A 22318-nucleotide genomic window follows, 5' to 3' on the forward strand; every position below is an offset into this window, starting at 1 on the left:
TTTAATGTGTAACCTTGATTTTATGTCTCGCCGTTCCCTCACAGCCTCCACTCGCAGCAGGCTGCAGGGACCTCAGGCCACTTCAGCAGATCAAAGAAGCGCTGCAAAAATTCCTCACCTCCTGGACCTAAACTTTGTGCCTTCTTCCCACACGCATCAAACCTGTATCTGTGTGCAGAATTATCATATTCCTGCTGATGACCGCCCCCACTCCACACACACACACACACGCACACACGCACACACGCACACACGCACACACGCACACACGCACACACGCGCACACGCGCACACACACACACACACACACACACACACACACAGCTCATCTCCATCACTCTGGGCAGCAGCACGGCTGCCGTTGGCTCGCGTCGCGTGTCCGCGGCTGCCATTGATTCCACAGCGTGGCGTCTCGCCAGCGGATCCCAGCCGCTCGGCTTCGCCTGCGTCCGACTGCGTGGCTCAGAGCGGAGCCGACATGGACAACGGCGTGCTCTCCATTCACAGCGGGGCTGGGCGGAGTCGAGGAGCTGGTCTCCATCAGCTCATCCATGCTGATCTAAATCAACCAGCTGGAACATGTATTATAAGTTGTCTATGATAAGTTGGACCTACTGTAAAATACGTTACCAGCCTGGTTTCCTGTCCTCGTGCTGCTGCAGCGCCTCAAAGCGTTCAGAGAAGAGGCAGAGTGAACAGTCACGTCTGCCACTCTCATACAGCACGTACGGTATATGGGCCACGGCGCTGGCCTGGTTGCTAGCTATATATAGCCGGAACACGAAACATCTGAGGCTGTTCCAGTGTGAACGCAGAGGCCTTATTCACCGAGGCGCAGGCGGATCTGTGCTTATTGTCGAGTGGAGGCCGATTGAGGCCGAGCGCGGTGCATGTACGGTGGTGAGGTTTCAGCCCATTAACAGCTGTTAATACATTAGCATTTAAGGAACGCTTGAAGGGAATTACATTTATTGGCTGCAGAGCAAAGGGGGAGTCTGCGCCCGTATCTGCGCGGCCACAGCCGCGGGACACGTTTGCTCAGCATGAAGACTGGGAGCGCCGATAAGCGCTTCGCCCAATTTATTCACCTATCATATGCAAAACAGGCCCGACACACGCGGCTGCTTCCAGGCTGCGCCTCAGGTGTGGATGTGAATGCGTGCCCGCAGGTGCTGCGTCCGAGGAGCTGGAACCCACACAAACGCCTCATTACAGGACATGCATTTACTTATTACATTCCATTTGAAGGAAGCGGCGTTCAATCTGCCTCCACAACCCTGTTCTTCATGGTGTCGTCCCGCTTTGTAAAACTGGATGCATGGTGGTGGTTTAAAACAGCACTCAGCTGTAATTACCAGCTGGGGATGGCTCATATAGCAGCTAGGGGGCCCATTACACCACCTGAAAGCCACGTAACCATGACAACCAGCCTCACGTCGGCAGCAGCCGTTGTGCTGCAGGATCGATCCGTCCCGATCGTCCCAGTCGTCCGTTTTTGCCTTTTGACTTTGAAAACCTGCGCGAGACTCGTCCCAGCGCGCGCGCGCGCGGACCGGACTGAGAGCGGAGGCCGTTTCCCGGCTGTCACTCATCGCACACAGAGACGCGCCGCCTCTGATCTGCATCGAGCCTTGATGCGATCGGCCTCCTCGGAGCGGCTGCGGTAGGTCCGCACACGCGCTGCGCAATAAAAGGAGCCACATCCGCGCGCAGCAGCCGCACATTTCCGAGCCTTACGAGGAGTCGCAGCAGCTGGATCGCATCTCAGACCTGGCGTCTGCGAGACAGACTCAGAGAAATCCATGAGACTAGACTAGAATCAACAACATGCTGCTCCGCTGCACTAACACCAACAAGCACTTACTTTAAAAGTCATACAACCAATGTTTTAACTAAAGATTTAATATCCTGCCAAAGAAATGACAAAAACACGGAATATTAAACGTTTGTGATTAAGGATGCTGATACCAGTGTTAATGTTACTGATGACACCTTCTAACTGGTTACAGCATGTTAACCCACATCTGTATAGAACATATGATAATAATAATAATAATAATAATAATAATAATAATAATAATAATAATAATAATAATAAATCTGCTAAGGAACTGTCTGGAGGAGGGTGTATCTTTAAAGGTGGTTCGGTTCAAAGCTCATTACTATTACTGTTCCAGTGTTGGTGTAATTAAGACTGGATATCAAAGGTTTTAACAACCCTTTCAATCCGCCGGTTTATTAATTGGACTCACAAATATCCTTTGTTCCTGTCTTGTAACTGACAGATATGATTATTGTCTCATCATGTGCTTCATCTTGAGGAGATGCTAATGAAGACATCATTTCATGAGCCATTAACCGCCCCAAACACACACACACACACACACACACACACACACACACACACACACACACACACACACACACACACACACACACACACACACACACACGCTCACCCCCCCAAGAATCAGGTCAACCAAGGGAAGAAGTCATCGTTCAATCTATTAAACACACACACATACACACACACACATTGGGCACATTCAGCGTGCCTCATTACACAAGTGTGTGTATCCATGCCTGAACAGACCTAATGACTGATGGGAGACACTCCACAGACTTACTGTATCCTGTCCAATGTGTCATTGTCTTTCTCATTCCCGCCAGTGTGTGTGTGTGTGTGTGTGTGTGTGTGTGTGTGTGTGTGCATCCTTGCTGCCTTACAGAACAATCAGCAGAGGGCATTAAGCTAATGGTTTACTAAAAGAGAAAGTCATGTGTTAGTGAACCGGAGGGGGAAGCTAATTAGGCTTCGTTAAGGAGTTCCAGGAAAGCGGGGCAGTACCTGGGCCTGTTCAATCAGGACCCATTTTGGCTCTGGCGCAGTTTAGCTGATGTAATGATGTTAAGTGTCACAAGATTTGGAGAATTCCCTGAATAAAGCAGCCTAAGAGAAGTTTCCGTTGATCACAGAACACAGCAAAGCAGTTAGACAGCATTCCAACGCTGACTTGTCTGTTTGTCTGGCAGCATCTGCGCTGTCTTGCTGGAAAAACTGTTGCTCAACACATTTCTAAAATGTTGGGATTTTCCCACGTGTGTGAGATTATGTTCACTATGTATTGATCCACATGTTCCCGATATTTCTCACATCCCATCAAACAAGATTTGTCACAACAGACTCTTTGTGAAGGTTAGAGGGATTTCACAACACACGAGTTAAGTAGAAGTGATGTCACTGAATGTACCGTATCTCCAGCACTGTGAAGTCACACACATATCAGCCTAAAGGGACATTTAGCAGATGTGCTAAATTAATTCAGTGTTAGAGTTAATAATCAGCTTAATCTACATTAGAGCTATTTTTGCCATAGTCAACAGTAAATGATACTAGTTTTTCATTGGTTTATGTCTTCATTTGGCACAAGGAAGTTGTGGCTGGTTGTAATTTATCTCCATTAGGACCTGAGCTAAGAATGTGAAAAGTGCTTGAAAGATCATGTAAAGATCATGTAAAGTCTTTGTCTATGCAGCAAAATACAAATAATAAATAAATGATAAATAAAATAAATAGGATCATTTTAGTGTTTTCATACAAATTCAGGTAAAATAATCTGTGTGTGAATATTCACACACACACACACACACACACACACACACACACACACACACACACACACACACACAGGTGTCATTAGGGGTCACTCCGGCACAGCTGGAGTTAAATAACAGCCCTTGTGGTTCTGACACTGAAGGGCCTTCAGACTGCGCTCCCCTCCTGCTGCTGTGAGCCAAAGATCAAGGAACGAACCCAGAACCTGGGAGAGGTTAAACAACTCTCTGACATCTCATATTTCGCAAAATGTATTTTGTTTTACAGACGTGCTTTGAAGATTTTTTATGTAGCTGTTCAGCCCTAAGGACACAGTGACACAGTGGACAGTGCAGTTATGATAATGATTGGTAACTGATGCTCATTTAACATAATAGCCTCTTAAAACTGTGACATAACGACCTCGATAATGGTTTCATGGACAGAATGACAGAAGAAATACTTTACAATTCATCCCACGGAGCTTTGAACTTGTTTTGGCCAAAAACAACAAGCGTGACGCCGTCGCTGTTTCTCCTTGAATTGTTCCGAGTCTGCCCTTAATTTCCCATCCACGGTGACTAACGGTTGAGGAAATCCCTCTCAGAGCGAAGCCAGCGAATGTGTGGGGTTTTTGCCCCGGCAGTAAATGTCAGCGCGCCGCTGACTGGATGCACGTCGACAGAGATAACTGTGGGGCAGCGGCGCTGTCAGGACGGAGGGAGAGAGACCCAGTGACCTAGACTCATCACACACCTCCAGCTCTGACGGCCCACTGGCCAAACCCAAACCTCCCCAACCTGGGTCAACCTCTCTCATTAGTGGCCCATTATGAGTCATGTGACCCACTGATGTTTTATAAACTCCATTTCAGTCATAGTCTTTAAACGGTTACCTGTTATTGCCTAAAATTTATGGAGGCGCTGCAGCAATGTGGGAACCACGTCTGATCCGATGCTCCGGGAAGCTCGCGAATTATGTGCAGCCGAGCGTGACCCAGACATGAACTGCATCAAGTGAGTTCATCATGGGAAACTACAGGATTGCAGCTCAAAGGTATTTTGGGTATGAATAATTCAGATTATTTATAGCGTTAAAAATATCTGTTGCTGATTTAATGTTTCAACTCCTCTTGTTTTTTTTGGGGGAACGTCATCTGCGCCAACACTCACAATGAAAAGCTCAAAAAGTCTGCAAGGTGGGCGCCTGCTGACCCAGTTGTGCAAAAAAGCGTTATGCGATACAGCATGTATGTGACTATTAATTAAAAAGTACAGAGTGGCTGGATTTTGTGATTGGAGATTTGAGTTTACTCATCCAGTCTGATTCAGTCCACTCAAATGCATTTAGCCCCGGTCACACTGTTCCTAATAAAGTGGTGGGTGAGTGCACTGTACACTCTGCACTGTAACATTATCTGGTGCTTTTTATGAGGGCAAATAGCAATAAAGTAAATAGGTAGAGGTGAAAATGAGCTGTGATGTGAAGGATGTCCTCACGGAAACTGGCAAGAGCTGCAGGATGTTGACGGCACCATGTGACTAAAAACAGGTGGTCCCCTCGATTCTATTCTGGGAACCTTTGCAGTGTTTGTGCAACTGTTCTAGTCTTTGCCCTTTGAAGGAAAGACCCTGTTTAATGTGTCCAGCAATCATGAATACGTGTTCGTACTGTATGTGGAAATACAGTACTGTATATAGATATTTCACACTTGCTATTGCAATGAATTATGGGAAATCACAGCAAGAGAAAACAGTGGATTAATAGAAAACACATCTAGAACGTCTCAGCCATTGCAGGCTCTGATGTCACATACTGTATGTACATTAGTGGGGTTTCACTTCAAAATGCTGCTGCGTGATGCCAATCTGCACAGTCTCGCTCTGGCCTGAATGTGTGACTGCATGTCTGGCTGGCGACGCCGCAGGCTGCGGCTGTGCAGCACACGCACAGGCAGTCAACCTGAATCAGAGCAGAGAAGGGCACGGGGGCATAATGTGCAAACACCTCTGTTAACATGCTCCTGCTCAATTTCCCCTCCGCCACGGCCCTTCCAGTGGCAGGCAGGGTGTGTCTGCACATAGACAAATGATAGACATCAGAGGAGCTGGAGGAAGTTTTAAAGGAGAAATTTGCAAAACAAAAAGGACAAATCTGTATCAGGCTGAATGTGAATGAGGTCAAACGCATATGGTGCAAACGTGGAAGCCAAATAACAGAGCTGTGGTGTGTAAAGTCCCACCGGCTCCTCTCCCCTGGCACTGTTTTGTCCTGGAGGCAGCGCTTCCACACAACAGACGGGACTCCCACCACACAGCCTGCAGGGTGGAGCTGCCTCGCTCAAAAAAAAAAAAAAAAGCAAAAAGACGCTGCCAGCAACACCCAGAGTCCAAGCGCTCTGTCGCAGAGGGGAGAGCTGATGCAGAACACTGCTGCTTTCCCATTTTTGTAAAATTAGCAGCGATGCCATGTTGGCGCCGTTGCCTGGAGGCTGAGAGATGAGGCCAGACGGGTTCCCGTTCGCACCGAGAAAGACAGAAACATGTCATTGTGCTGCATTACTGACCACGCGGGGAAATGTATTATTTCCATTTCATTCTTTTCTGTCTGGGTGAAAACATGCACCTTTTCAGGTTGTACATCTATTATTCATGGATAATGAGGGAATCCTCCCTGGATGCTACAAATTCTGCTCAGCATCTGTTACTGGGTTCACTGGGTCTGTTGTAATCTCAAGGAACAAGAGGGAAAGGAAAAAACGTAATTATTACTCACTGAATTTGGAGGATAAATGCAGTTGCATAGTGTAAATACTCACTAATAGTGTGGTTTCGTTGATGGAGTAATTGGCTACATGTGATGAAAATTCATACTTTTTGTTATGTGAGCAGCCAGATGAGTATGTGATTTCAATATGTATTACATCATCTTCCATAAACTGAAAAATGTGTTAAATGCCAAAAATGAAATCAAACAATTATGATATTTCATGATTTCTCGAAAAAAAAGACACAGATTTCAAGATTACACTGTATTGAACTTCAGTGTTGACAAACAACATTCTCACACAAAATACAATATCAATCTATGTTAGGCTATACTTAAACCCTAGCTGTGGATTAAACAATTTAACAATAGAGATTAATATTTGTGTTAAGATAAGATGAGGGTAGTCATTTAATACAATAAACATCAGGATTTTAAAATAAATTTTATTTTACTCACTTTATGTGCGACAGTTAATCGTTCTAATTTATTTGTTGACTGTGTTTTATAATCGTGTATAAAAACGTACAACTGTATTAGTGTAGAGGTAAATATAACAAAGCGAACGTCAGACTGTTACCAATTCCTCTTCACTGTTTTTGTTTTCCTATGTAGAAGTTGCGCGCGGTCCCCAGGGGGCGCTGTGACGTAGGCTCGTGGGAGGGACGCGCCTCGCGCAGGCTGGGGCAGATCCGCTGCCATTGGCTCGTGCGACGTTATAAATACAAGCAAATGGCACGTACCGGCTGAAAGCAGGCGCAGACACCGGCAGAGGAGGACGACGGGCCCGACGCAGCTGTCGCTTCTCGTCTCGACGCTCCGCTCTCGGCTTCACCCTCTTCTTTTTTTTTTACAACCGTTTCCGTCTGCAATCAATGAAGGAGCGACGCTCGTGCCAGAAACCGTCTCTGAAATCCGCCATGGATGCCAGTCAGAGTGTGAAGTGTAAGATCGTGGTGGTGGGAGACAGTCAGTGCGGGAAGACTGCGCTGCTTCACGTGTTCGCCAAGGACTGTTTCCCCGAGGTGAGACCGGCGTGATCCCAGTGATCCCAGTGCCCCCAGTGCCACAGCCCAGAGCCGTACAGAGCTGCTGCATGAGCTCACGGAGGAAAGACCCCGTGTAATACTTCTAGTATGAGTAACACTGTCAGAGCAGGCAGCAGGAGTTCTGGTGAAACAGGCAGTGGGCTACTTCTGGGAACAACCAAAGAGTTGCATTGTTATTCTCATTTGACTCAAAGTTCCCCATTTAAAGTCTAATCTTCCACCAGCTTTGTTTTCTAACGACTTCTCTTTCACACTTTCTGCAGAGCTACGTCCCCACGGTGTTCGAAAACTACACGGCCAGTTTTGAAATCGACACCCAGAGGATCGAGCTGAGCCTGTGGGACACCTCAGGTACAGTACTGCTTACATTCATCAGGGTGCTTTGATTCGTTGGCTGGTGTTTGGCTCCAGTCGTTCCCTCGGCTCTTACGTTTTAGCAATAATGAAATGAATCTGTGACCCATTTTGATCAATAAAGCTGGGTTAATCCTTCCCATAGTCTGGAGTCGCTCCTGCAAGCTAAATGCATCTGCCCTGGGATTAGGAAACTCACCTTTTACCCACATGGGAATGTTTAACATTACAGGTCAGTCATTCCACTGAAAAGCCAAAAAAAAGAGTGGATCTGATTTATTAATTCTTTCCAGCTGAGCAAAGCTGAAACAGAAACAGGAAAAGTAAGATAACGATTGAGCTGGTACATCTGGAGAACACACTCCGAAATCGTCCTGTGTGTTGCTGTAATGGGGTGGGGGGGGGTGTTTTGTTGGGCATGTGTACTAGTGCTCAGGCTTTTATCGCTTGTTGGTTGGACTTTGGGTCGAACCAGCTGCTGCATCCCAGCATGTGTGTAAACAAACCCACGATCCATCCATCAATGCTTGAGCTGTGAATAGCTGTGTGTGTGTGTGTGTGTGTGTGTGTGTGTGTGTGTGTGTGTGTGTGTGTGTGTGTGTGTGTGTGTGTGTGTGTGTGTGTGTGTGTGTGTGTGTGTGTGTGTGTGTGTGTGTGTGGTGGGCTCGGGGGCGGGGACACACTGACAGCCAGCTGTTGCTGCTCTCCGGCCTGGAATTCCTGAGCAGCGTTTGAGCAACTTTCTCGGATGTCAAAATCAGCGTGAAACGTTTTCTCTTTTTTTTTTTTTTTTTTCCTCCTTCCAAAACAAAGCTCGGGATCTGTTTTCAGGTTTCGTCCTCGCACACGTTTCACTACAGCTCGACCTCTTTTAGGCCCTGCGTTTGAACTTTCACTCCCCGGAGGGAACGAAACTAAAACTATCAGCAGATATTATCCTTCTCAAAGCTCAGCAACATCAAAATCAAGCAAAACAAGAGGCTCCAATTTCAAATTCCTGCGTGCGTGAGTGAGTGTGTGCGTGCGTGCGTGTGTGTGTGTGGTTGGTGGAAGTGGAAAGGCGAAGGAATAAAAGCCAGGCAGGGTGAGTTTTGCTTTATTGCGCTGAGTTGGCCGGCTGCCTGGAGCCATTTTTCTTTTTCTCTCTGCTTCATAAAACAGCGAGGAGGGGGGGGTCTCCTATTAGATCAGTGGGTCTGAGATGGAGCCAGACCCCCCACCCATCCACCTTCAGTCCTATCCCCCGCCCAGCTCTCACACACACACACACACACACACACACACACACACACACACACACACACACACACACACACACACACACACACACACACACACACACACACACAGTGACTGATTGATGCAGCCCAGGCTCGGCTGGCTCTGTGGTGGAGACGCCCGTTGGCCGCGGCCGCTCGGATTGATTCCTTATCTCCTGAGGTGTGTGTGTGTGTGTGGGGGGGGGTGAATGACCCCAGCATGCCCTCGGCACAAAGGCTGCGACGGAGCCACACACCTCCACACACTGTGGTGGTCTTTGTTCTGCGGCGATAAGTGGCTTGATGAGCGTCCTGGTGTGTGTGTTTAAAGGAGGGAGATGAGAGTAATTCAGGTCATTAAGGTAAATGCCTGCCTGTTGAAGTGCCTTCCATTTGTCCGCCACCCTGCTCGCCTCTGCTGCTTTCGCTTCCCGGCCTCGGGGTGGGGTTCGCTGAGGGGCCGCATCGGCAGCCCCTTTGATGCGTCGCACTTCTATCAGCGGCAGAGGAAGCGGTTTTGTGTCTGCTGCCGCGTCTGAATGAGCTGCGAAGGTGTTTGTCTGCGCGTCGGTCGGGAGGATGGGAAAACGGAGCGACCCCCGTGGCTCAGAGCCTCAGGCCTCGGCTCAGTGTTCAGCCTGTGTTGATTGTTTTGGGTTGAAGGTTTGTGTCTATTGCAATTTCCCAGCACCAGGACAACACAAAAGCATCAATAAACTCTCGAGTGAGTGTCGAGACTCAGAGAAGCGAGAGCGGTTTCAAATCCAGGAGTCCCGAAGAGACACACGGTGGACCCTGTGGACGTCATTCGACAATATTTATCCCAGAAAACCTTGTGGGGAAAGAAGTTGTCTTGTTTCTTTTGATGGTTGTCGACTGCATTTGAAACGAACGACCTACTTTGAAAAACAGGAAGGAATTCAGATGAAGAGATGAAGAGGCAATAAAGGAAGAAACAGCCCAGATGATGATTTCCTTCAGAGTCTCCAGAGCGCGTTGAATGTGCTGCACCTCTGGACATGCTAACGCTGGGACTGCATGAACTAGCTGCTCACACACACACACACACACACACACACACACACACACACACACACACACACACACACACACAGTCCGGCCCTCCGTCGGCAGCCATTGTTGGACTGGATCACATTTCAGGGCTCAGTGAATTGGAACCGCATGTCTGGCATTCCTCAGACTAAAGGTTCCTACTTCCTCCACTACAAAGACCCCATTGTACCCAGCAGGCCCAGATCCTTAGCGGGGCGAAGCCCTCCCACATTTCCAAGGGGAAAAGAATCTCGGCAGCCTTGAACTGAGGGAGAGAGCGGCGCTGGAGGAAACAAACAGACTTGTTGTTTGCTGAGGCCCGGTCTTGGACACCTTGTGTTCCTGCTGCGCCTTGCTTTGCAACTGTCTGTTAGATGTTGTATAATCACCCTGTATTGTATTTGCTGCAGAGCAGAACGTGCCATCGTGCATCAGAACGTACGACTGTGGTGCCACGTTACCTTTTGCCGGATAGCAGTGTTCCGTGCGAGAGATAATCTTGGTAACCACAGCAACGACAGGCGATATCTGCTCAGGTCACTTCAGCAGGAATCGCTCTGCGTCTCCGGCTCCGTGTGTGTCGTGCGCATGGGCGTGCGCCGGAGCTCGACACGACGGCCGGACGGGCCTGCGTGTGTTCCCACAGGCGCACGTGCTCCGCTCCGCTCCGCTCAGCATCGTTAGCTATGCAGCGAATCAGACTGACGGTTGGAGCTGGTTGAACCTGGGCCGGTGTCTGCGGATGTTGGTGAATCCACACAAACAAGCCTCATGGAATCTTGTAGAGTGGTATTCCAAACCGGAGCATCAGGATAGTCAGTGTTTCTGTTGGATGGTGCATCATCGGGGTTTATGTGTAATTATTACATTAGGTGACGCTTTTGATTCCCGCTGTTGTGTTAACCGGCCTGAAAAACCACATTCAGGAAGGAATTTAATGTAGTCACGGAGTCATTTCCACACACAATAGTATGAATGTGCTGGGAACACGACACGAGGGAGGATGGATATCGGAGAAGGTGAGAGGGGCTGGAGAGTATGTGTCAGTGGGTGTTTAGAGCCAGAGGAGGGAGGACAGGGTGTGTGTCTCCCTTCCAGATTTAGAGATCCTGTGGGAGAACAATGACATGAGCTAATTAGGTGACAGTCACCAGGTGTGTGTGTGTGTGTGTGTGTGTGTGTGTGTGTGTGTGTGTGTGTGTGTGTGTGTGTGTGTGTGTGTGTGTGTGTGTGTGTGTGTGTGTGTGTGTGTGTGTGTGTGTGTGTGTGTGTGTGTGTGTGTGTGTGTGTGTGTGTGTGTGTGTGTGTGTGTGTGTGTGTGTGTGTGTGTGTGTGTGTGTGTGTGTGTGTGTGTGTGTGTGTGTGTGTGTGTGTGTGTTTTCCTCCTATCTCTCCAGTTGGCAGGAAGATGACCTCAGAGCTGGGTTTGTTCTCACACGTAGACTGTTAGAGCTCAGCTATAAACGGGGGGAAAACGTCTCGTGTAAATTTCTTCTGAAAACCATTAACCGAGGCGTAAACACACTTCACTGCCACGTGCAAACAGTGATGCTCTATGGAAGCCATTACTGCTCGTTTTCCTGTTTATGTTGCGCAGCTTGAGACGCCGTACTTTGAGGATTTGCAGCTATAAATAGTTCAATCTCCAGGTAAACTGAGGAATATGAGCAGACACGTGCTGAGAACTGGCATCCTGCACGCGGAGGGTCTGGAATGAGCGTTCTCTCCTGAAAAACAAGGCGGCGTTGGCCCCATCGTCTCGACAGCCAGCTGCCGTGTGTGCGTGCGTGTGTGTGTGTGTGTGTGTGTGTGTCCCAGTGGTTCCATTGAGCCCTGGCTCGGTGACAGCTGGGATTGGCTCCAACTCACCTGCGACCCTGAAGATGTGGAGCGCTTAGAATAACGGATGGATTAGGGAAGGCTTCAGTTCCACTACTAAAGGGAAGACTGAGCTGTTAGTGGAGCTTTGTGTGTCTGTTGTGACTGTGTTGTAAATGTGTTAACGCTCAGGTTATCCTGTGCTGGTTTCCTGAAGCAGGGCTGCTCTGTTTGCTTTGTGCACTGCTGGACGACACTGGCAGTTGTGTGATTTGGGACGTGATTCGGTTCAGATGTTTGCACGCATGAGTGCTGCATTCACTGCACACATCACATCAGCCAGTGTCATGCTTTATTGTGCAAGGCCGGGCTGCAAGGAAGCATGGCTTGTTTAAACTGCCTTGTCTCCCATGCAGACTGTTTAGATTAGGAGGTGTGTGTGTGTGCGTTTGTGTGTGTGTCTCAGGAATTCTCCAGATTTTTGTCAGCTGGCTGCGTGTGTGTGTGTGGTCAGATTTTTTTTTCCCATGTGTGTTTTTCTTGTCATTTGATCCTGGCTAACCTTGACATTACGCCACCCTCCTCTCTGGGGATGTTTCAGTCTGGTGGGGCGATGGGCGTCTCCCTCACATGGTTTCAATTTTTTGGAGGGGGAGGGGGTCAGTTTCATTTCCTCGCTCTGCAGTTCTGAAGATTTCTTCCACAACTTATTTTGTAGTCAGCACATTTTTCCCACTGGTGCATTATTTGTTTTCCGCCTTGTTGCTATGGATCCTGGCTGAGCTGCAGTCATGTCCTAACAGAGTAACGGTCAGTAGACCAACGCAATGATGTGGTTTGACATTCAAATACAGTGTGTTTGAGTGATTTACACATTTAGTGCTTGCCCAAAAACCTATTTCTGCCATTTTGTTTAGACCAAAGTAAAACATCTGTTTTCTTCTGGTCACATTTATTGATTTGATTTGGAAAATACAAACTGGTTACTGCGTCTAGGTCCCAAAATAGCACGCAGCAGTAAACAGACTCTGTGGGCACCAAGGAAGCTGCTCTTATGGATTCCTGCAGACGGATGATCACAGCTCCGTTGTGCAAACTTGGGCGTGTGCAGAGTTGCGCGTCCAAGTCCTTGCGCAATGGTTTAGAATTAAACTTGACTGTTGCTGAGTGTGTTGTTTTCTCTTGTGTTTCAGGGTCTCCGTATTATGACAACGTGAGGCCTCTCTCCTACCCAGACTCCGACGCTGTCCTCATCTGTTTTGACATCAGCCGCCCTGAAACGCTTGACAGTGTACTGAAAAAGGTTTGTGGCTCTTCACGGACCCATTCATTCTACAGATGAACCTCAAGGCTTGAATATAAGTGCAGACGTTCCTCGACTTGAGGACTACAGTATGTTTTGTAGCCGTATCTTGTGCTGTAGTACGAGTGGAAGGCCCCTGGGTTCTGACCTAAGACCACGTCCTCGTCTCACTGAGAAGTGGACTGAGGTATGGCTGAGCCACCAGATGCTCACATGGAGCTGCTGGTGGTTAGCATCTGATGACTGTGGAATGTGGGTGACTCCCACATGTTGGAGCATGTATGGAACACAAGCAGAGCAGGCCGCGTCGGTCATCTGACGCCCAAGTGCTTGGGTAGTAGAAATAAAACTTAAACTTCATTACTTGTTTTGTGATAATGATGCATCAGGAGCCAAATGATCAACTAGATGGTGCGTCTTTCTAGCAAGTAAACCAAAATGCCTCTGAGAAACTCATGGGAAATTATTGCTTAGATATTTTTATAGTCGTAAGTTCAAAAACAAGTAGCTTATGTAACTTCATCTGACCCTATGAAAAGATTTCTTGGTTTTTAAGCCCTGGTCCACGCTTGTTTTCCAGCTGTGTGTATCACAGGCCTAACCGCTGCTGATTAGCAGGGCTGTTCTACAGTAAATACCACATTTTGAGCTTCAGCTTTAGTTCTACCATTTGCTAAATGAAGGGAGTTTTCTTGTGCCATGGTTGGTGGAGGTTATTGGCAAAAAGCGGATTGTTGACAGAGTTAAGCAAAACTGGAACAGGTCTTTTAGACTGTTTGGTCTCGTCGAATCCCGTTGTTTGTTTCGGGCCATGCAATGGATCAAACCAAGGCTTTTAATCAAGTGGTGTTTTGATAGACAGAACATTATAGACATAGTGTGCAAGGCTACTTCATCTTTGGATGCCTGTGAACTCAATCCCCTGATCAAGCTTCTGGAGCAGCCAGCCGGCCGGCCGGACTCGAGGCACATTAGCCTCAGAATAAATCCCCTGGAGCAATACCACAGAGCTTTTATTGTTGTCACGGAGGAAACATAGGGATTATTTGTAGTTCCTTTCCAGGGTCAAAGCGTGAGGGGCTCCAGGAAGTGGCGGCTCTAACCTTTTTAAGGGTGGCCAATGCAGGGTGGAACTCGTGGGATCTTGTGTCAGGTCACTGTGGTCAATATGCATAGTTTAACACATATTTGAGATCCTTATCGCGTTAAGATCTTCATACCAGTCTGGAGTGGCTGTACCAGATAAGAGGAGGCTTTTTCCCCCTCATCTGAAAGAGCTTTTGTCATTCTCCACAGTGGAAAGGGGAGATCCAGGAGTTTTGTCCCAACACCAAGATGCTGTTGGTCGGCTGCAAGTCAGACCTGCGGACTGATCTGAGCACGCTGGTGGAGCTGTCCAACCACAGGCAGACGCCAGTGTCCTACGACCAGGTAAATAATTAATCAGCTGATATTTTAATGCAGTGTTGAGACTTTAATCACAAAAGAATAATTCCGTCTTGCGCTCTAAGCCTGATTTGATCCCTAAAACAACAATCCTTCTGTCATGGTTGACGCGAGGACTTAAAATTGTGCTAACTCCTCACTAAGCCGACCTGCACGTCTTTCCTTCCGCCGGTGACCTGATCTGACGTCTCTCCTCCTCAGGGTTCCAGCATGGCCAAGCAGATTTCGGCGCCCTACATCGAGTGCTCTGCTCAGCAGTCGGAGAACAGCGTCAGAGACATTTTCCACGTGGCCACGCTGGCTTGCATTAATAAAAACAACAAGAACGTCAAGCGCAGCAAGGCCGCCCGCGCCAACAAGAGGATTTCACACATGCCCGGCAGACCCGACCTGGCGGCCGTGGCCTCGGACCTCCGGAAGGACAAAGCCAAAAGTTGCTCGGTTATGTGACTTCTCGGACGGAGGGGCATTGGACTGAGGAGAATGAGGACGGAGCACAGTGAAAGCAGGAAACTCTGTGGCGATGCTCTTTCCTGCATGCTAAAGACCCCTTATTTGTCTGGAAAGGGGGCCTGTAAGCTTCAATTCATGTACATGTTCCTGGAATACTCTGCACCAATGATAACTCAATGCATAGTAGCAACCCAACCCACATGGCCCCCAGCCCCACCAGGCGAGGAAGCTATCTGTCAGCAGAATACCTGCTGGAGGGGGAGGGGGGGGGGGGGCGACCTGCTTCCTGTGGGAGGACAAAGTGGACATGCTCAAGGTTTTCCACACAGGCAGGAAATGAGCTGGAGTGATGTCACAAGGAGATGCCCATTTGTCAAGGACTGGGTGTGAGGATGTGGTTTTTGCTGCCTGGGAACAGGAGGAGCTGCTGTTGTTTGTGCCGGATCAAAGACTTTTCGCTCGGAGGGCTTCTACAACAACTCGTCACTGTGGTTTGCCATGGACCCACCCTCACTCCTGTTTCGGTAACTGTTGGTCTGTGTGCACAGGGCGTCGGAGGCATTTCTTAGGCCTGTGCAAAGGAAATTCTATGCTGTGTGTTCCCCGTCTCGGATGTGGTGTCAGTGTGTGAAGTCATTGGTGTGTAACTGCGTCATTGTTTAATTTTAAGACCTGAATGCTTCCTGTGATCACCATAGAGCTTTGAGAGTTCAAACTGCATGTCTGCTCTAGTCAGACACCATCATTTGCCTGTTTATTTCACCACAGCAGCTCTAGATTCATAATTTCTCCCAGAAGACCGATTATCCCAGCCATTTTCTGCTGACAGGTTTATGGAGACCTTTGTTTCTTAGAGATATGGAAGGAAATGGAACCAAACTGCAGTCAGCTATTTTTTTTTTCCTCAATGGACCAAAATATTTCACTAATTTTGTCTAAAAGGCTTCCAGCCACTCTGAGCTGTGATTCACTTTCCCACTGCACTTTAAAAAACAGGAAGCTTTACTGGAGTTTTCTGACTCTGCTGTTGGGTGAAATCAACGGAGGCCTGTTCACACCAGAACTTAAAATCTCTGGGTTTGTCACAGGATCAATCTGTAAAGGTAAATGCTGGAAGAACAGTTTGAACTCATTGTCCTGTCATCAACCAAGTAAACAGGATAACAGCCAATAGTAGTATTAAGTCAAGTAATGGAACCACACATTGAAAACCCATTGGCGATCGTTTCTAGTGCGACCACGTCTTGGCTCAAACTGGATGATTCTGTTTTCCTGTGTTTCTAGCTTTGAGTGTTTATGAAGACCTGGGGGTCACAATGTTAAGAAATGGGGTCCGTTAGAAAACTGTTCTTGAACTCGTGATTTTAACAACCGTGAAATGATAATCTGCTCAAACATCAAAGGTATTGATGCACTTTTAGCGTAACAGTTAAACTTGGGTGTCTCAGCTCTCATCTCGATTTTCTGATTTGTCTTTTCCCTGTGTATATTATCATGTTTTTGAATGTTGACGTCCTCTTCCAATGTCTTTGCTGATGCTGTTGCCGCAATATTTATTGAATTATATATTTTCCCTTTAGAATAAATGCAAATGAAATTAAAGCGTGTTTTTGTTTATTGAAAGATCCAAAATGAAAACTAATATTTTGTCCTGTCAAGGAACGTAACTGGGAACTTATCAGTCAGAAGACGTATGTTTACAAACAAACATGGACTAATTTCATTTCAGATCAGTTTGATGCCATATAACACGAGGAAATAATGCTGTTAGCAACTTTTTTTTCTTAACTGTTTTATGACAATCACCTCACAGGAGTTTAGTCGACATGTTACTTGAGTCATTGCTGCACAGGTTCAGGCTGGTTTTAAAAGCTGGTGTAAACAACTCAATTCAGACACTAGAGCACATAGTTATAAATCACTGTAATAAAAACATTTATTGAAACCACCATATTAAAAGGTAACGCCTCGGATAATTTAGTAGTTAACTGTCATTTCTGAAAAAAAATTCCTTTTAATCCCCACCTCCCCTTTTTAGTAGGACTCATTGTGCAGCAGAGAGCACACCTGTGATCTATTGTTAAGACTGCACAGGTGCAGCCTGTTAAAGGCCTGTTTGTTTCCTTAGTCAAAGCCCCGCGGCTGGAAAGTGATGGTGGGTTGTGTGTGTGAAGGCCTGTTGGATGGGTATGAATGCTAGTTGTATCGACAACATGTTGAGTCAAATGCTTATTCAGCATTGCACACAAGTTGTCACTTCCTTTTCCAGTTTTTCAAGTTGAGCTTAAAGTTCCTAAACGTTGCAGGAAACCAGTCAAACCATCAAATAAAAATGACATTGGTGCCATTACATTTTCTCAACAATAGGTACATTTCTGTAAATAATAAAGGCTCTAACACTTAAAAGGCCACTAGGAACAAACACGTAAAGTAGTTCTGCACTTCAGCTGTTCAATAATTTATTACAGACGTTTCAAACAGCTGTAACTGCGATGACTGTGAGTTACTAAAGGTTAAATCATCAGACTGGCTGCAACACAACATTGTAATTACTAAACTGATCCAATTTCTTATGGTTAATGCCAACCCTTACAAGAAGTGTGCACAGACAACAACATCATCGCATAAGTTCAGTCCTTGACTGCGCTGACGTCGCAGCTTAAAGCAGGTTTTGTAGCAACTGGCTGGAACAAAAAGTTCTCCGCGAATCAGTCCCGTCTAATTGACGTGCTGCAGTGTCACAGCAAACGGAGCTGCAGAGGCAGTGGTGGATTCCCCCAGGCTGCCAAACATGCACACGGCTTGTCTTCACTCAGCCCATACATCAGGCAGCACGCGAAGCTCCAGACGCAGAGGCAGAAACGCTAAGCTGTCTCTCGAGTCAAAGACATTTTCCAAACACTCGCTCGTTGCCTTCATCTAAGATTTAGGTCCCGTTTGTGAAGATTGATGGCAAACTGCAGCTGAATTCTCCAGATAAGTGGGGGTTTAGCCATGTTTTCCTGGTGACGCTTGGTAACAGTTCACACGCAGCGCATGCGTCTGGTTTCATATGCACCTTGAACCACTTTACCACAGAGTCTCTGTAATAGCGGGGGCAGCCCCTCCGCTGACCCTACAATGAATACTTCACTTTCGAGGCCATTAACGCTCATTCTGCAGCTGCGGCCGCATCGTAATGGTCTTTATTCTGACCCAGATACTGTAATAAGTAAGGAAAACCGCCGTGCAGCGCTTGTGGGGGACTGAGCTGGCAGAAAATCACTCACTTGAACCCGTGTGTGCAGTCCAGCCAGTCCTGCGCTCTACGTGTCCCTTCACCCGGCCTTCCTGTATCAGCACGGGAGGTGGAGTGAGCTAATGCATTGATTGCAGATGTGCTGCGAGTCATTTCCGCTGCTTTCCCAAGGTTCTGTTCATATGCTGCGCAGCTGTTCTGGTCATTGTTGTGGCATTAGATGGCATTGTCGGACCTCTTTAGGCATCGACTGTTTACAAAGACTGTGGATGGATGACCCGGAAATTTAGTTTGGGGTTTTCAAGATCCCCCAGAAATGCAATGGTCGCGGTCCCTAGAGGATGAATGTAATGTTTGACCTTGTTCCTCACCTGGTTCTTAAATGATCCCGTGTTTGCATTTCTCTTATAGCACAGGCACAAATATCTTGGTGTTGAGTTCACTGCTGCTGCCGCTGACGCGTTGACTGACGCACACGTGATTCACACGCATTCATCGGTGGCATTTATGTGCGTGAAATGTGACAAGACGTTGCTCCTATCTGAGACGCGGAAAGGTTGAGCTTCATTGTAGCCTTTGGCAGCTGAGTCCCAGAAGACGGGGACTGTTTGAAGGAAAGCGACTGGAGAATCTTTTGTTTATACCCACTTTCCAGTTCATTTATGTGACATGTGACAAACTGTTTGCTCTGAAATGTAGCCGGGAGGTGTTGCACATTCACCAGATGCCATTCATCTCTGGAAATTTTCCTTAGTTTTGCAGGATTAAGTGGATCACAGCACTGAAAGGAAGGGGATGATTCATAAAGGGCAGATCTGTAGGCTTTCCAAAAACCATTTCACACCAACAGGATTTCCCTTTTGTGCAGTTTTGACGAATCGTTTCAATATTAAGCCGAAGATCTTTTTCCCATTCGATGATACAAAACAGAATAAATGTCCTAATTTGTCTGGAGTAACACTTTTAAGGCTAGAAGGACCACATCCATCACCATCTTTGTGGACGTGCAAAAGGCATTTTTCCATTTTGATAAAACCATAGAATTCGATTAGAACACAATTGGATGAACTATTATGGCAAAAACGACAACTCAATTGAGCAGAGATGAAAATCTATCAGACATATATTATTGGTTACTTGCGAGCCACTGTCAGACATTGAGCGCGTTTAAGCCAAGGCCGAGGTGGAAGTGAGCTGTTACGTCTCACACAGCAGCTCGATACAGCGCGAGTCGTCGCAGCTCGCCCACACTCTGCTCACACGCCGCTGAGCTGTCTGGCTTCCCCAGCATAAGCCGCTAAACACAACCCCCGCCGCCCAGTTCTCCCATTTTCCTGCAGGACCAGCTGGAACAGACACAGACTGGGAGCGTGGAGTTCAATAGGTCCGAACTGGTGCGCGGCCCCCACCCCAAATCCTCCTGCCTCAGACAATCAGTCACGCACAGCTGTAAAATAGAAACGGGCTCAAAGAGAAACAATAGGTGTTTTCACAGAAAGAGCTTGTGTTGGACTCGAGCTGAAAGTCTTGAGAAAATAGGATGAAGAGGAGAACGTGTTCCCCGCGGCTCGGAGGTGCGCAGACGGCTTGGGCCTAATGACAAGGCTTTAGTTCATTATGAATGAAGTGGTGCAGCATGGGGAGAAATGGAGCCTAATCTAATATGCTGACACAACTGTTCTAGGCAGAGGAAGAATGTGGGACGTTAGTGTGTTCAACCTTATGAAGATATAAGTACCAATATATTACTGTATTTCAGGCTCTTTAAGACGTTGTAGTGCAGCAAATTACTTTTTTCCATCCTTGTTCAAGAGACTTTGTCCAAGTCCATCATAAATGAACACAGTATTATTATTATGACTTCATATTAATCACGCCTCTGTTTGTTATCCAATGCGGAAAAGCTGCACATTAATGTTCGGTTGAATTTATCTGTTTCCATGTAATTACCTTTAGAGCTTTTCCATTCCTGTGGCTGTGACTTTCATCAGCAACGTCACGGCAGACTTGTAGGTTTTACAGTAAATCACCTGCTTTCACCAACAGTTTTACGAGCGAGAAAAGCTTTCGCTTTAACACTCGCTCGCTAAAAGTTCCTGTTTCGTCAGGTCTGTGTTGGTTTCCCGAAAACGCTGTGGTCGTGTCGTCCTGACTGAGAAAACAGACGTGAAGACGTGTAAAAGTAGAATATGCTGCGTAACGATGTGGATTTGTTTGAGCGCTCTACTTATTGTAACACAAAGCAGCAGTTGTTTGCGGAGAGTGTGAGACTGGAGCAGGACTGTGGGAACAACAGGAAAAGCTCCTCGTTCTTTTCAGTGGAATTTTGTTCTGCGGTGAGCTGCTGAGTGGCTTCCAGACAACCAGGAATGGTCCCGGTCCGTGCGCTGACGGCTCACTTTGCCAGAGAGGCGACCGCAGCCAAGTCCTTTGGAGGATTTTGGCACGACGTGAGCGTCGGGTGAAACAGAGCTCGGACGTTTTGACGTTCACACTTGACATCACGCTGCATCTAAACACGTTCCATCCTGGGGAACCGGGTTCCCTCGCCGCTCCCAACATCCTCTCGTCTCCGGTCTGCTCCGCCATATGTCACATCCATCCAGACCGCTCACCTCCTACGTATCTCCTCTCCTTCCCATCTGCTTGGCCTGTGTTGGTCGGGGGCCAAATGTGGACTGGCTCAACACATGTCTGAGCATGTTGTCGGGAGAGAGTCCCCATCGGCTGCTCAAAGGCTCTGAAGGTATCGGTTAACATCGTTTAGACCGGAGCTGAGGGGCCGAGGATCGACCGGGAAGACTGTTGCCCATCAACACTAGAACAGCCTCTAATGTTGCATCTACTCTACAGCATCGTTCCTCCACCAACCTGGTTTTTGCAGCTTTAATCCTGAGGGTTTTTGTCCAGTGACACCAGAACAAATCCTATTTCATAAATCCCAGAAAGCAACTGTGTTGTTGCCTTTTCTTTCCATATTCCCCTCGTGTCCGAGGACTTTCTCTGGGCTTCTCCCGCCTTTGGCCCGAATGACAGCTGGGACAGGCTCCAGCGCCCTCGTGGCCCTTGAATGGATAAAGCTGTAGAGAATATGTGTGAGAAATCTTTATGCTCGTCTGAGAGTCAGTGCGATGGGCAGACGTCAAAACAGGAAGTAAACTGCACAGAACTGTAGAAAGCTTCTACATCAGTTGTTGCTGTCAACCTCCCACACGTGTCTAAAGGCAGTTCCCTTCTCAGTAATGCGTCAACACCTGTGACTGTGTTTGTTTAGTAATTAATTTACAGTATCTCCATGAGCCGAGGCCCCAAAAGATGAAACATCAAATCAGCGTGCGTTTAATGTGTGAGAGAACCACAGGGAGCGCGTTTACTCCACTAATAACAAAAAGCATCCAGGACTCCCACCTGCCCCGATTAGCATGAATCAGCTCAGCATGGGTCCCTGGGATTCGCGCCAAGCACCAACACCCCAACACACACTCTCACCCCCTTCATTGCACCAAAGGCTGCTTATCGGTTGCCAGCCGCTCCTGGGGCGCCGGCGAAACCCTGCGGTGCGTCTGTTTTGGCTGAGCTGTAGTCGGTTTGCCTCGAGAGCATCAGAGATCATCATTTCAGTGGACCCCGAATGTCCTGGGCCCACGTTTTGCTGGGCTTCAGCCCAGCTTCATCCTTAAACACTGTGCGTGCGTTTTACAGGACGGCGCGCAGTTAATGATGGTCTTCAGTCAAAGCTGTCTCCTCCATTTGGTGCCTGTTCTGTCTCAGGCTATTAAATCACAATTACATTCCGGCTGCGGCTGTTTGTTAATGGGCTGTAATGCATTCAGATGCATTAGCTGAGCAGAGAAGCTCTCAGAGTCCTCAATGAGAGGAGGAGGAGCTGACCCAGAAGGGAGAGCCGCACAGGCTTCACTGTGTCTATTTCAGTCCACACTTTACACAGTCATTTTCTTCAAAACAACGTGTAATTAATTTTAA

General features: G+C 47.5%; 1 protein-coding gene across 1 annotated transcript; it reads left to right on the plus strand.

Moving 5' to 3' along the window:
* The first annotated feature begins 7099 nt into the window (after positions 1–7099).
* Positions 7100–16698, plus strand: rnd3a (Rho family GTPase 3a). The gene is made up of 5 exons (XM_029139536.3): positions 7100–7386; positions 7674–7761; positions 13088–13197; positions 14494–14628; positions 14845–16698. Exons 1-5 carry the CDS (start codon positions 7237–7239, stop codon positions 15091–15093), a joined length of 732 nt encoding a protein of 243 aa, XP_028995369.1. The 5' UTR covers positions 7100–7236; the 3' UTR covers positions 15094–16698.
* Positions 16699–22318: the final 5620 nt, after the last annotated feature.

The sequence above is a fragment of the Betta splendens genome, chromosome 2, assembly GCF_900634795.4.
Source record: "Betta splendens chromosome 2, fBetSpl5.4, whole genome shotgun sequence".
NCBI classification, from domain to species: Eukaryota; Metazoa; Chordata; class Actinopteri; order Anabantiformes; family Osphronemidae; genus Betta; species Betta splendens.